General features: G+C 38.6%; 1 protein-coding gene across 5 annotated transcripts in view; it reads left to right on the top strand.

Moving 5' to 3' along the window:
• The window catches only part of TOM1L1 (target of myb1 like 1 membrane trafficking protein), a 49,215-nt gene that overhangs the window by 25,631 nt on the left and 8,695 nt on the right, over nucleotides 1–14,889 (top strand). For all 5 annotated transcript variants that reach the window (XM_040497088.1, XM_040497090.1, XM_040497087.1 and 2 more), the window contains 4 exons: nucleotides 1,291–1,424; nucleotides 7,078–7,138; nucleotides 7,525–7,642; nucleotides 8,528–8,624. In XM_040497088.1, coding sequence (XP_040353022.1) covers nucleotides 1,291–1,424; nucleotides 7,078–7,138; nucleotides 7,525–7,642; nucleotides 8,528–8,624 — 410 coding nt within the window. The remainder of the gene's footprint in view (nucleotides 1–1,290; nucleotides 1,425–7,077; nucleotides 7,139–7,524; nucleotides 7,643–8,527; nucleotides 8,625–14,889) is intronic.

The raw sequence follows: 14,889 nt of genomic DNA, 5'->3' as shown, positions 1-14,889 counted from the left end.
AGTTTTTTTGGATGCATACTGCAGTGACAAAACCCAGAGCCTGTCTGTTCATCTGTCTGTATCGTTTTTTTCATCTTCGTTTCCTTTTGTCTTCTAAATATTTTTGTTAGGATTCTGTAGTGGGTAGGGGCTTTTACCTCTGAGTCTCAATGCCAGTTATTAATGGTTTGATGGATTTATTAAGTGATTTCCTGTCAGGACCTTGAAATAGATTGTTTGAGATTCTAAATGGTTTTGCCAACTGTAAGTTTTTCTGTGTGTCTGTCTGTCTCAAGGGGAAATGAGTCAGGTAATGGAATAGTCTGACGATTTAGCAAGTTGAGTAGCTCTCGTTTTGAAGATGTTTTCGCCTGACCTTAATGTACTATTATGTTTACAAATTCTAGCTAAGGTAGGTTTGAAGAAATAGGAATATTAGTTTCATGCTCCTCAGCCTTGCCTATGAGGACGGAAGTCTTGTGAGGCAGCAGTTTTCAAATTGTCTGTGTACATAAACACTTTAGGATGCTTACTAAAAACACATGTAGATTCCCAGACCCTCAGTCCTGGAGATTCTGAATCCGTGGGTCAACTGTAGGTGTCCCTGATGCTTCTGAGGAGACTGGGGAGTGCAGTCCTGTCTTAATGCAGTGATTCTAGGTAGTCCACATAAGGATAGTATCCATGACTGTTTTTTTTTTTTTTTTTAAATCTTGGTTCAGTTTACCTTGAAATGTGAATGTTGTAAAATTTATTTATTTAAGTAAAACATCATAGGAAAATTATGCTGCTGTAAATGTATTTTAACTACTACTTTCTTGTACTACTGCTAATAGTGACAATAAACATTTTGTGTTTTATGTAGTGCTTTATAGTTATGGAGTTCCTCATTATACACATCTCATTTGCTTTTTATGTCACCCCTTGAGGTATAGATGTGGCAACTAATATAACTTTGATTTGTCAAACAAGGAAACAGATTTGGAAAACAAGTGATTTCTGTATTCTACAGCTAGTAAGCCATACCTCTAGAATTCCTGTACACCAGTTCTAATTTCTAGCCTGGTGTTCTGTGCAGTATACCATAGTGTCCTTATGACACCTATTTTGGTTTTTAGAGGAAAGTATAATCATGTGTAACTCATTGCCTTCTGATAAGAAGGATGAGTTGTGCATAATTAAATCCTTCAGTAATCTCCCATAGGTGACTCACTGCGGAGTTGATAACCAGCATATACAGATTGGCAAATCGGTTGTCTTTATAGAACTTCCCTAGCACGGAAGAAGAAATGTCTCTCCTTTCTTTGACAGAAGCTTTATAAGACATGTCGGGAGATGCAGGAGAGGATCATGGACCTGCTTGTGGTGGTGGAGAATGAAGACGTAACCATTGAGCTAATTCAAGTGAATGAGGATTTGAATAATGCCATCCTTGGATGTGAGAGGTGAGCTGATGGTGCACCCTCCCCTCTTCCAATTCTATTTTTCCCACCAGTTGCTCAGCATTCTTATAAGAGTGTCTACCAGGTGAACCTCAGTTAAGATCAAGAACAACTTCAGGATAAGGCCGCCTTCCTTCCAAGATAGGGAATGTTGTCCTGGCCTTCTGGGAGCTTGTGATATGGCTTGCAAGAATGAGAGCACATCTGAGCAGTGCCAGGAGCATTCTTAAGCACTCTCAGGCTGTATATAAACGTTTGGCCATGGTGGGGCTTGGACCTGATACTGTCTGCACAGAGTACATTGTAGACTCAAACAAATGAAGAGTGTAAACAAAGCAGGGAGATTTATTCTAAGTTTGAGATGGACAAAAACATAGAATGTGCACAGGAGATGGGAGGATATTTTATTTATTTTTTAAATAATTTTTTAAAGTATATTTTTCTTTGAGAGGAAGATAGAGAGCAAGCAGGGGAGGGACTGAGAGGAGACAGAATCCCAAGCAGGCTCTGCACTGCCAGCACAGAGCCTGATGCTGATGTGGGGTTCAAACTCACGAATCACAAGATCATGACCCAAGCTGAAGTCAAGAGTCGGATGCTTAATCAACTGAGCCATCCAGGCACCCTGGGAGGATATTTTATATGAAGAAAATAGTCTGTGTAAAACCGTACCAGTCAGTAAGGACATTTTGTATATGAACATAGATTTTTTTTTAATTGCCATTCAGAAAAGTATGAAGGCAAAATTGTAAATATACTAAAATGTTAGTGACAAAATTATTTTTTCCTAAATTTTTTTTATCATTGTGATCATGTAGAGAACATATGCTTTTGTTTCTCTCTCGATTTTATTCATTGTATAACAAGTATTGGTATAGCCTATTTTTTTTTTAGTTTATTTATTTGGTAGTGGAGGGGCAGAGAGAGAGGGAGAAAGGGAATCCCAAGCAGGCTCCACACTGTCAGCACAGAGCCTGATGTAGGGCTCAATCCCATGAACTGTGAGATCATAACCTGAGCTGAATTGAGTCAGATGCTTAACCAACTGAGCTACCTGGGCGCCCTTAGTCTATGTTTTTAAATGCTTTTGATAAACCATTTTGTATTTTTGTTTAAAAAAATTTTTTTTATTTTTGAGAGAGAGAGGGAGAGAGACAGACAGAGCATGAGCAGGGGAGGGGCAGAGAGAGAGGGAGACAGAATCCGAAGCAAGCTCCAGGCTCTGAGCTAGCAGCACAGAGCCTGACGTGGGGCTTCAACCCATGAACTGTGAGATCATGACCTGAGCCGAAGTCAGATGCTCAACCGACTGAGCCACCCAGGTGCCCTATAAACCATTTTTTTTAATAGTTGCATAATAATAGTCCATGTTTCTCACAGTTATTAGGCATTAAGTTGTTTCTAAGTCATTCATCAAAAGAAGAGTCTTATAATCTATTGTAATAGGCAAGCCTATAAGTCAGAAAAATATCTTAAATCGTATGTACAAATATACACACTGGGAAATTGGAATAAGTACAGTGGAACCAAGTGCAAGAGGTCTGTCTGGTGAGAATAGCAGCCGGACTTAATCTGGGTGGAGAGAAGGCAGGGGGAGTGTGTCTGAGGAGGTGCCATGTGAGGAGAGAACTGCAGAATGAGTGGTCGTTGGTTAATAGGAGCAGAGCAAGAGCTTGTATGGTATGTGAAGCTATGGAAAGTAGACAGGCCTGGGGGGAGAATGAGCATCCAGAATCCAGCCCCAATCCAGCCCTGTGGCATGCCTAGACTGACAAGTGACATCTTCCTCTGTTTTCATGTAGAGTACTGTGTATACACATAGCTTCATGTGGAATCTAACAAAAACAAAAAAACAAGAAAAGCAAAAACAACACAAAACCAACTAAGTTCCTAGGTGCAGAGGAACATGGTGGTGGTTGCCAGGGGTGGGGAGTAGGAGAAATGGGGGAAGGGGGGGTGTCCAAAGGTAAAAAAATAAAATAATTAAAAGCAAGGAACAGCAGCCAAATGTAATGTGTGGGCTTTATCCAACTTTGAACACACTAATATTAAAAAGCATTTAGGGGCGCCTGGGTGGCGCAGTCGGTTAAGCGTCCGACTTCAGCCAGGTCACGATCTCGCGGTCTGTGAGTTCGAGCCCCGCGTCGGGCTCTGGGCTGATGGCTCAGAGCCTGGAGCCTGTTTCCGATTCTGTGTCTCCCTCTCTCTCTGCCCCTCCCCCGTTCATGCTCTGTCTCTCTCTGTCCCCAAAATAAATAAACGTTGAAAAAAAAAATTAAAAAAAAAAAGCATTTAGATACTAATGGGAGAAATTTGAGCATGGATAGAATATTAATATTTCAGGACGTAAGGGGGTAAATATAATGGTTAAATAGGTGGTTCAGTTGGAAAATGTCTTTATTTTTGGCGAATACCTTCTAAAGTATCTACAGATGAGGGGCATCTGGGTGGCTCAGTTGGTTGAGCCTCAAACTCTTGATTTCGGCTCAAGTCATGATCCCATGATCCCAGGAGCATGGGACCAAGCCCTGCATGGGGCTCCATGTTGAACATGGAGCCTGCTTGAGAGTCCCTCTCTCCCTTTCTCCCTTCCTCCTTCCTCCTTCTCCTCTCCTCCCTCTCCCCGACTCACGAGCATGCTCCCTCTCTCTCTTACTCTAAAAAAAAAATAAATAAATAATACACAATGTCTAGGGATGAAATGTCATAAAGTATATGATTTTAAATATTTCAGTGAAAAATCTATAAAGCAAATGTGGCAAAGGTACATGGTTATTAAATTTAGCTGATGAATAAAAGGGTGTTCATTATACTGTTCTTTTTACTTTCCTATAGGTTTGAAAGTTACCTAATAAAAAGTTAAAGTAAATGAACTGGGTTAACAATTAATGTCACCTACATAAAACAACCTATTTTGGCACTTTTAAAATGTTGTATAAAACAGTTGTACATAAATGAACCCATAGGTGTATTTTAGGAATCTGAGAAGAGAAAAAAAAGAAAACCCCAGTTCCAGGCAAGTCTCATGTTCTCTTTCCAAACCAATCCGTAGGACTTCCTGTGAAGTAATTCTAGAGCCTCTGAGCTCCCCATGCTTTTTCTAGATCCTCCCTTCTCAATAGGAGTGATGTTGGCATTTGGGGTGAGACAGTCTTCCCTTGTGTGGTCCCTCCTTAGTGATTCAGAAGGGAAATAGGGAATAGGACTGGATTCAAGTTTGTTTTTTGGTTTTTTTTTTATTCAAATCTTGATGATTTGGGGAAAATTGCTTACTTTTTTAAGACTGAGGTTTGTTCCTGTTTGTTAAAGATAATACTACCTATTTGGAGGGTTTCATTTTTGTTTTGAAAATTAAATGAGTTAATGTATATAAAAGCACCTTGGGGAATGCTAGCCCGTTGACACTCATTAGATATTAATTCTATGTCCTCCCCATTAGCATCCCTCTGGGCCTTTTAGAATTTTTTCCATTGATCAAGAATGAACCAGGAGAATCAGTGAAGTAAGACCAATAGCTATGAATAGGTTTTTTCCTTCACTGTCTCGTATGTACTGCCTATCAGAGACAGCAGCCATTCATATGAAGGGATGACTGGGCGTTGGCTGAACGCTGAACAAACTCATGCTGTTGCCTTTGTTTTCTGTGGTATGACTCAGTAAGTGGAAAAATAAGGAAAACCGCATGTTTTTCACCAGAGTGCTGCCTTCTGGTTTTCATCTTGGGGAATTCTATTACAAACCATTAAGACCACTGACTAAAAGCTTCCTCTGAAGGGAAATGTGTATTTACTTGGTCTAGGTATCAGGAGATTGGGTTCCTTCTGTGAACAGCTCATTCTCATTCAGCTCTGAACCATGTGTGTTAAACCCAACTTCAGTCAGTGGTGATATAGAAACACTGAAGTTTTAAGATTCAGAGAGAATTTTTTCACCTCTAAAGGATAATGTTCTTGGTGTATTCATTTCTTATGGCTGCCGTAACAAATTATCACACATTTTAGTGGCTCAAAAAAGCATGAACTTAACTACCTTACAGTCCCGTAAGAGCCTGAAATGGGTCTCACTGGGCTAACATCCAGGTGTCAACAGTGCTGTGTTCCTTTTTGGAGGCTCTAGAGGAGAATCCGTTTGCTTAATTTGTGCAGCTTCTAGAGCCTGTCCACAGTCCTTGGCTCATGACCCCTTTCCTCCATCTTCAAAGACAACATCATCCAGTCAAGTTTTTCTTACATTGTTTCATTCTTGCTTCCTCTTCTGCCGCCTCTTCCACATTAAAGGGCCTTTGCGCTTACATTGCTTGTCTGTGTAATCCAGGATAATCTCCCTATTAACGTCTCCCTTCCATTTGCCATCTAACGTAACATATTCACTGTTCGGATGATGAGGATACAGAGATCTCGGACAGGGGGCATTCTTCTATTCATCACAGTCTGCTCTCTTGTTCCCTAAAGATTCACATCCATCCATATGCAAAGTACATTCACCCTATTCCAACATCCCCCAAAGTCTCTGCCCTTGACATCTAGGGAAGAGTTGTACAAATAAGAAAACAGAAGTTTGTTACTCAAGGCTGGATCTGTGAGGGTTGTTCATACCCAGCCTATAACTACCATACAAGAAACCAATGCCATAAGTAGGTGGAAGAAAAAAACATGTGTTTTAGAAAGGGAAAGAAGCTTACATGTTCCAGTTTAGGAACCCTAAGTGCATGTTCCAAACTTAAGGTGTGTAAGGTTCTTTCAGTCAGTGTGTTATGATACTAATACTACATGATTCTGAAGGAACTCTCAGTTTGCAAAGCATTTCCACATTAATCCACTTGTATTATCTTTCTAGGGGTTGCCCCAGAAAATAACATTCTGAGGAAATGCTTCAAATGCTGCTTGTCTCTTTTAGTAGATGGAGAACTGGGATCAAAAGTTATATCCATGATTCTATAGCTACTCGATAATAAAGCTGACACTTAAACCTTGGACTTGTGCCTTCAACTTCATTCTTCTTCCAAACCTATTGTTTACTTATCTGCTCCTCTTTTATTCCCAGTGAACAAGCAATGTACAAGCAACTTAAGTTGTAAAAGGTCAATATGTTTAGTAGGGATCAGGTGTCTTTATAAAAAATGAAGATAAACAGTGAAATTATGTTAAAAAATCTTTGTATTTTTATGGAACATTATTTATAATGGCAGAATTGGAAGCAACTTAAATGTTTGAGATCAAGAGTAGTTAAATGTGTGCTACATTCCTAAGGTAACATCTGCAGGTCACTAAAAATTGCATTTCTGACTAGAAAAATGCTCACAACATAACAGAATTATGTGAAGTATGATTGCAACTAAAGTTCAACATAGATTTACAGAAAAAAATTTACAGAAAAAATACAGGAAACACATCATGATGTTAATAGGGACGATTTCTAGGTGATGGAGTTATTATTATTTGTTTTTAATATGTATTCATTTTGTCACAGTTTTCTCTTAAAGCATTATTACCTCTATAAACTGGGGAAAAGTTATTAAAGTACTTCATTGGGAGTCGATGGGGATGAAGTGGTTTGTCTTTGTTCCTGAATATTTGAATATTAATAATTTGTAAAGGATTATAGCATTTTCATATTTGTTTTCTTTTAAATGCTTACATTTTGCTAACTCAAACAGATTTACTCGGAACCAACAAAGGATTTTGGAGCAAAACAGGAACCAGAGGGAAGATGCCAATGTAAGTGAACAGAAATGTAATAAAATAAGCAATTGAACATTTTATAAATTGTATAGTAGGGAGCAAGGCTTACCTAAGAAAAGTCTTAAAACGGAGGAGACATTAACAATTTGGAGTGATTTTGGTGGTGTAGAGTATTTTCTGTGACAACTTGATGTTACTAAGTTAAGAAGAGGTCATAAGATTGTCTAAGCAGCAACCATGTACATGGTGAGATGTGATTAGTAGGAGTGTTGCCTGTTGAATAGAGAATTCTCCTTGAGTTGCATCTAAATAGGATTTTCCTTTCCCCCCCAAAAACAAAAAAAAGTCTCTGGGGAGAAAGCCATGATAAATTACCTGACACGTTTTTTTCTGAATTTTGTTTTTGGTTGCTTTGTTTTCAGACTACCAGTGAACCTTCTGCCCCATCCTGTGATCTCTTCGACCCAAGGCTCAGCCCTCCAATGCCGAGGACCACTCTGGGAGAACTCAACACCGTGAATGCTCAGCTTTCAGACTTAAGTAAAGAAGCACATAGGCCTTTTCAGCAGAAGAGCTTGATGTGAAACTGTGCTCCTTGGTTTCTTGATTAAATGCAACCTGAGAAAGACTGAAGTCAATTTGAATGTCAGAGAACTATATCAGGAGATGCAATTATTTATTGGCATATGGTTGGGTCAAATCCAGTACAGCCATGGGATGTATCTGGGGGAGTAGGTCCCTGAAACTCATCCCCCTGGTTTAGAATCTCATCCAATTCACCTGCCTGCTTTTATAGAGGTAGTTTAACTCCATGGCCAAACTTAAAACTACTCTGAACCACATACTATATTACCTTGAGTTTCTCTGCTATGTCACAGCATTAGGTAAGGGAATATTTGATGCAGATAGAGAAAGTCAGGAATTAAGTTGACTGATCTACATGCTGGTGAAATGGAGAGGGGAAAACATGGGCTTTTGCGGTAGAAGTCCAGGTTGAAATCTCTGTGGTCTGCCACCTTTTAGCTACCCAGCCTTGGAGACTTTCCTACCTTAGGGTGTCTCACTTAGGATTATAGGAAGTTATAGGAGAGGGTAGAGTTCCATATATGCCCTAGCTTCTTACTTTTGTGTTTGATGGAGTAAGACACACAAAATCTCTTCCATTCTAGATCAGTTTGGGATTTTAGAAAACTCAATATATTAACATTTGTTACCTTTACAATATCCTTTTTTTGTGTGTGTGGTGGAATTTCTTTCCAGTTACCATTAATAATGTTCTTTAGTTCCTGTTTGAGGAAATCATATGATTTTACGGTGGCAGAAATATCTGAGTCTCTCTTTTTTGCTTTTAATTTTATTGTGGAAAATTCAACAGAACAACTGAATGACAAAATCTTTTAAAGCCAAGTCCATTTTATATTCTAGATTTCAGGTCTCCGAGTCCTGTTGTAACAAACAACTTGAAACCCAGTCTTCATCCACAGGTGGATTTGCTAGCCTGGGAAGATACAGAAACACCCCTGTAAGTATGTCAGTAAGAATCTGGAGCTAATACCAACTCATTCTAATTCCTTGTATTCAAGAAAGCATAAGAGAAAAAGTAGAGACTTAGGAATTGGACAGTCCTGAGTTAGAATTTCAGCTCTGCTTTCTACCAGCTTGGTGACCTTGAATGAGAAACTTCACCAGTGTGAGCCTTCCTTTTTCTTCTGAGAGTACTTTCTAGGATTCTTACAAAGATTGTGTAAGATGCTATAGTACCTCCTAATTAAGCAGTCGATACATAAAACCTTCCATAAATTGTTATTTTTCAGTGGTAACAGGGAAATTGAATGACAAGAGAGTAAAATCAAACAATGGCCATACAAGTTACAGAGCACTTGCCACTTGCTGGGCACTTTGCTAAACTGTGTTTGTTTATTCATTTAATCTTTGCAAAAATTTTTGGAGCTGTGCTGTTACCATTATGCACATTTTACAAGAGAAAAGGCTGAGACTTAAGGAATATAAACTGTCCAAGTTCATATAGCTATGCAGTAGCAGGTCTGATGAACTGATAGTTCACTAAAAAGATATACAAATGGCTCATAAACATAGGCAGTGATGCCCAACCTTATGTACAGTTACAGAAATATAAATTAAACTACAATGGCTTTTTTTAAACCTCTCAGATGGCTAAAAGTCTAAATGTTTGTTAACCTGCTTTATTGGCTATAGAAAGACAGATTCTATCACAAAATTAATGCAGTTCTTATGAGGGAAAGTGGCAGTATCTTTTAAAATTATAAGTACATTCACGTTTGAACCCACCATATCTCATTTCTAGGAATTCATACTCGCTTATGCAAAATCAGTTGTTTACAAAATTATTCCTTACAACATTTGGACACAGCTAATAATTGGAAACAACTCAAGTATGCATCATTGTGGCCTAGTTAAATATCTAAACAATGTATTACCAGGCAGCTGAAGGACAAAAGTAGGCTGTTTGTAGGGGATAATCACCAGTGTATTATAAAGTGAAAAACTGCAAAGTAATGTGTGTACTATCTTGCATTTGTGTAAGAAAGTAAGAAATAATGTAAACATTTGCCTCTTTGCATAAAGAAATACAAGAAGGATTCAGAAGAAACTAAAAAAGGCAAGTTTCCCTTAAGGTTAAGAAGAGGCAAGATAGAGTAGATACAGCAAAAAATAAATAGAAGTTAGATTTTATTTACATCAGAAGCTGTTGTTTTTTTCCTTTTAAATGTATATATTTTAGGTAATAGGCGATGCATTTCCATGGTTCAGGTATCAAAGTGATACCTGAAAAAGTGATATGAAAAGATATACAAGGACATTACTTGATCTCACCCCACCTCCATCCTTTCTGTCCCCCTTCTCCTTATGTCACATTCTGCTGCTACCCTATAGCCACTTTATTTGTCCTTCCAAAGTGACTTTAGGTAAATAATGAATATGATTTTTTTTCTCTTTTATTAAATGCAGCACACTGTACAAACTCTGCTGAACCTTGCTTGATATCTTGACATATCTTGATAAAAGTACATATGTTTTTATATCAGTGGATTTAGATATATTTTTAGAGTTGCCTAGTGTTTTTATCCAGTGTGAGCAATCACTGCATTACTTTTATATATTAAAAAAGGAGTGGGGGGCAGGGGACTGGAGGGAGAGGAATGAGAAAGGAGAATCAAACTGAGAAGAAAGAGGAAAAAAAAAGGGGGGGGGGGGGTAGTTGGAGAGGAAGAAGAGGACCAAGGAAAGCTTCCTGAGTTGGGAAATGATAGTTCCAGGGGCTATGTCATGAGCCATTAGTTGGGTCAGTACCTCTGGTCTTGATTAAGTGTGATGCAAATAATGTTTCAATGCTGTAGGCAGATTTCCAGGAAGTTGCTTAGTAAATAATGTGATCTAAAGTAACTGATTCTGTTTTCCTTTATCCTGCAAATCATGTTGAGTAATAGGAAGGAGTGAAATATAGATGAAATCCTATTACACAAATATCTGTATAAAGCTTATAAAAAGATAAAATACTAGCTAATAGCTGCTTATTTTATTTTATTTATTTTTTGAGACAGAGAACATGAATAGGGGAGGGGCAGAGAGAGAGGGAGAGAGAGAGAGAGAAAGAGAGAGAGAGAGAGAGACAGACAGACAGACAGACAGACAGACAGACAGAATCCCAAGCAGGCTCCACACCCAGCACAGTGCCCAATGCAGGGCTTCATCCCATGACTGTGAGATCATGACCTGAGCTGAAATCAAGAGTCAGACACTCAACTGACTGAGCCACCCAGGTGCCCCATAGCTGCTTATTTTATTTTATTTTTTATGTTTGTTTATTTTTAAGAGAGCACACGTGAGCAGGGGAGGGGCAGAGAGAGAAATACAGAATCCAAAGCAGGTTCCAGGCTGTGAGCTGTTAACACAGAGCACAACATGGGGCTCAAACTCACAAACCACAAGATTATGACCTGAGCTGAAGTCGGACGCTTAACCAACTAAGCCTCTCAGGTGCCCCATAGCTGCTTATTTTAATCTGTAATATCATGGATCTCATGCTGTAGTGTGCATAAAAATCACTTGGGGGATTATTAAAAAGTAAAATTGCTGGTCCCCAGAAATTCTAACTCAGTAGACAGACTCTTTAGTTTTAAAAAAGCATCCCAGCTGGGGCGCCTGTGTGGCTTAGTCAGTTGAGCATCTGACTATGGCTCAGGTCATGATTTCATGGTTCATGAGTTCAAGCCTTGTGTCAGACTCGCTGGTCTCAGCACAGAGCCTGCTTTGGATCCTCAGTCCCCCTCTCTCTGCCCTTTCCCCCACCCCCTGCTCTCAGAAGTAAATATTAAAAAAAAGCATCCTAGGAGAATCATAAAGCAGCACTTTGCTGATTATACATTAGAAACCCTATAACAGATGTCCACCCGGTATCAGATACCAAAATAATTGTAGTTCTGGGAATTCACTGGAGTAAAAGATAATGTGTAATATCAGTATTTTGTTTTTTGTTTTTTGTTTTTTTTTTTTTAAATAATCTCTTTTTAAATTTTTTTTTCTCAACGTTTTTTATTTATTTTTGGGACAGAGAGAGACAGAGCATGAACGGGGGAGGGGCAGCGAGAGAGGGAGACACAGAATCGGAAACAGGCTCCAGGCTCTGAGCCATCAGCCCAGAGCCCGACGCGGGGCTCGAACTCACGGAATGTGAGATCGTGACCTGGCTGAAGTCGGACGCTTAACCGACTGTGCCACCCAGGCGCCCCAGTATTTTGTTTTCTATACAAAGACTTTTGTATCTGTTTTCTGATTTTTAAAAGAGCTTATACATGAGTGAAACTATAATTAGACCAGGTTTTTAAGAGTGTCAGGAATTGAAGCACTAAAGTTACCTAAAGCATATGTCTAGGTTAAAGCCTATTCTAGATCACATATGAAAGGCAAAACCAGCCATCAAAAATGTCTTAGGGTCTTAAGAATTTTCCACCCCTCTGTGTTTATTCATTATCACAGAACAAATGAGTAATGGAATTATTCATGACAGAAAGGAATCTGGAGAAACAGTGATTATGGGATAAAGTAATAGGTCATATTCATAGTCCACTTACTATCAGGGAACATGCTAACAAGAATAAGAAATGTTTACTAATTACTTACTAGTGCTGGAAGGTGGGCACTCCATCATTCTCATTTCTTCAAAAGTGAAGGCTAAGGAAGATTAACCTGCCCAAAGGCATTGCCCAACTAGTGCAGAAACAGGATTCAAATTCAAGTGGATCTGATTTCAGTGCTTGCTTTCTTTCTTTCTGTGCTTTAATTAATTTTTTAAAATTTCCATAAGGTAAAGTTGACCTCTTTGTTTTTCTTTTGTGTGCAGTTCTATGAATGTTAACATATGTACCGATTCATGTAATCACCATCACAGGGTACAGAATAGTTCCATGACCCCCGAAACTCCCTTGGGGTATTTATTTATAATGCTTCCCTCCCACACTCACCCCCCAGCAACCACCAATCTGTTCTCCATCACTATAGTTTGCCTTTTCAAGAATGGTGTCTAAACAGAATCATACAGTATATAATATTCCTAGAAAAAGTTCTGTAAAATTGGTGTTTGCTTCATGTATTCTGAACCTTGGTTATTAAGTGCATGTATATTCAGGATTGTTGTGTCATTTTGGTGAATTGACCCTTAAAGAATTATGCACAGTTCCTTTTTGTCCCTTGTGAGTTTCCTTGTCCTGATGTCTACTTTGATACTCATACAGCCACATTAGCTTTCTTTTGATTAGTGTTGGCGTGGTATATTCTTTTCCATCTTTTCACTTTTAAGTATATCAAAATATTTGAAGTGAGTTTCTTATAGATCGCATATAGTTGGGTCATGCATTTTTATGTATTCTCATAATTTCTGTCTTTAATTGGTATGTGTAGACTACTTATATTTAATGTAATTATGTTTGGGTTTAGGTATAGCATTATATTATTTCTTTTCTGTTTTTCCCCTTTGTTGCTTTTTTTTTGTTTTTTTTTTTTTCTCTTTTCTCTTTCACCTTTTGGATTATTTGACTGTTTTCAGTATTCCATCTTACCTACTGTGAGTTTGACTGTAACTTTGTGTAGTTTATATTAGGAGGGAGGGGACTGGTTGTTCTAGGGACTGCAATGTACATAATATTTTAGTCTGCTTAGAACCAGTATTTTACCACTTGAAGTGAAACGTAGAAAATTTAGAGAACCTTCCTTTATATTATAGTTATTGTATATATTCTACATTGAAAAAATACCAACAAGCAGTTATAATTTTTGTGTACAACTCTCAAATATATTTTAAGGAATTCAAGAAGAATAGTCTTTTTTTTTTTACCCAATATTCGCCATTTATGTTGATCTTTTATTTTCTTATATAATTTCCCTTCTCTCTGAAAAGCTTTCTTTAGTGATTCTTTTAGGGCAGGTCTATGGGCAGTGAAAATCTCGTCTTACTTCATGTGAGAATGTCTTTATTTCATCTTTGTTCTGAGGGATGTTTCAATGGATGTAGAAATCTGAGTTGATGGTTTTTTCTTTCAGTTTTTAAACATTACTCCCACCACCTCTTCTGGCCTAAAATGGTTTCTAATGAGAAGTCTGTATCCATTCACATCATTGTTCTCCTGTAGGTAATGTGTTGTTATCTCTATGCTATGCTTTCAATAATTTTTTTCCCCTGATTTTGAACAGTTTGATTATGATATGTCTGGGCATGGATTTCTTTTGGTTTATTCCGTTTGGGATTTGCTGAGAATATTAGTTCTTGTGGTTGCCATCAAAAGAATCACAAACTGGGTGGTTTAAAACCACAGGAATTTATTTTCTCCTAGTTCTGGAGGCTAGAAATCTGAAATTCAGCAGGGCCACACTCCCTGCAGGGTTCTAATGGGAGAAGCAATTCTTTGCCTCTTCCAGATTCTGATGATTGTCGGCCTTTTTTTCTGATTCCTTGGCTTGGCTCACATCACTCTACTTTCTGCTTCCACCTTCATGTTGCCTTCTCTGTGTATTTCAACTCTGCCTCTGCTTTTCTCTTTAAGGTCACTTGTCTTTGAATTTAAGGTACATTCAAGTAATATAAGATGATATCACCATCTCAAGATCCTTAACTTAATACATTTGAAAAGACCTTTTTTTTCGGGCTACCTGCATGGCTCATTCCATTAAGCATCCAACTCTTTTTTTTTTTTTTAATTTTTTTTTTATCTTTATTTTTGAGAGAGAGAGAGAGAGAGAGAGAGAGAGAGAGAGAGAGACAGTATGAGTGGGGGAGGGGCTCAGAGAGAGAGAGACACAGAATGCAAAGTAGGCTCCAGGCTCTGAGCTGTCAGCACAGAGCCCGACATGGAGCTGGAACTCACCAGCCCTGAGATCATGACCTGAGCTGAAGTCGGATGCCCAACCGACTGTGCCACCCAGGCACCCCAAGCATCCAACTCTTGGTTTCAGCTCAGGTCATGATCTCACAGTTCATGGGTTTGAGCCCCACATCAAGCTCCGTGCTGAAAGTGCAGAGCCTACTTGGGATTCTCTCTCCCTCTCTGCTCCTCCACAACTCACTCACTCTCTCTCTCTCTCTCAAAAATAAATAAAAACTTAATTTTTTAAAAAGACCCTTTTTTTCAAATAAAGTAACATTGACAGGTTCCAGGAATTAGGACAAGGACATACCTTTTGAGGGTGGAGGGCACCATTCAGTCCACTACACTGCATTTCTTGAATCTGTGGGTTTCTGTCTTTCACCAAAT

Source organism: Herpailurus yagouaroundi, unplaced genomic scaffold, assembly GCF_014898765.1.
Source record: "Herpailurus yagouaroundi ecotype Mexico unplaced genomic scaffold, PumYag 189, whole genome shotgun sequence".
Taxonomy (NCBI): Eukaryota; Metazoa; Chordata; class Mammalia; order Carnivora; family Felidae; genus Herpailurus; species Herpailurus yagouaroundi.
Note: the sequence above shows the minus strand (reverse complement) of the source record. Positions and strands in the feature narration are given on the sequence as shown.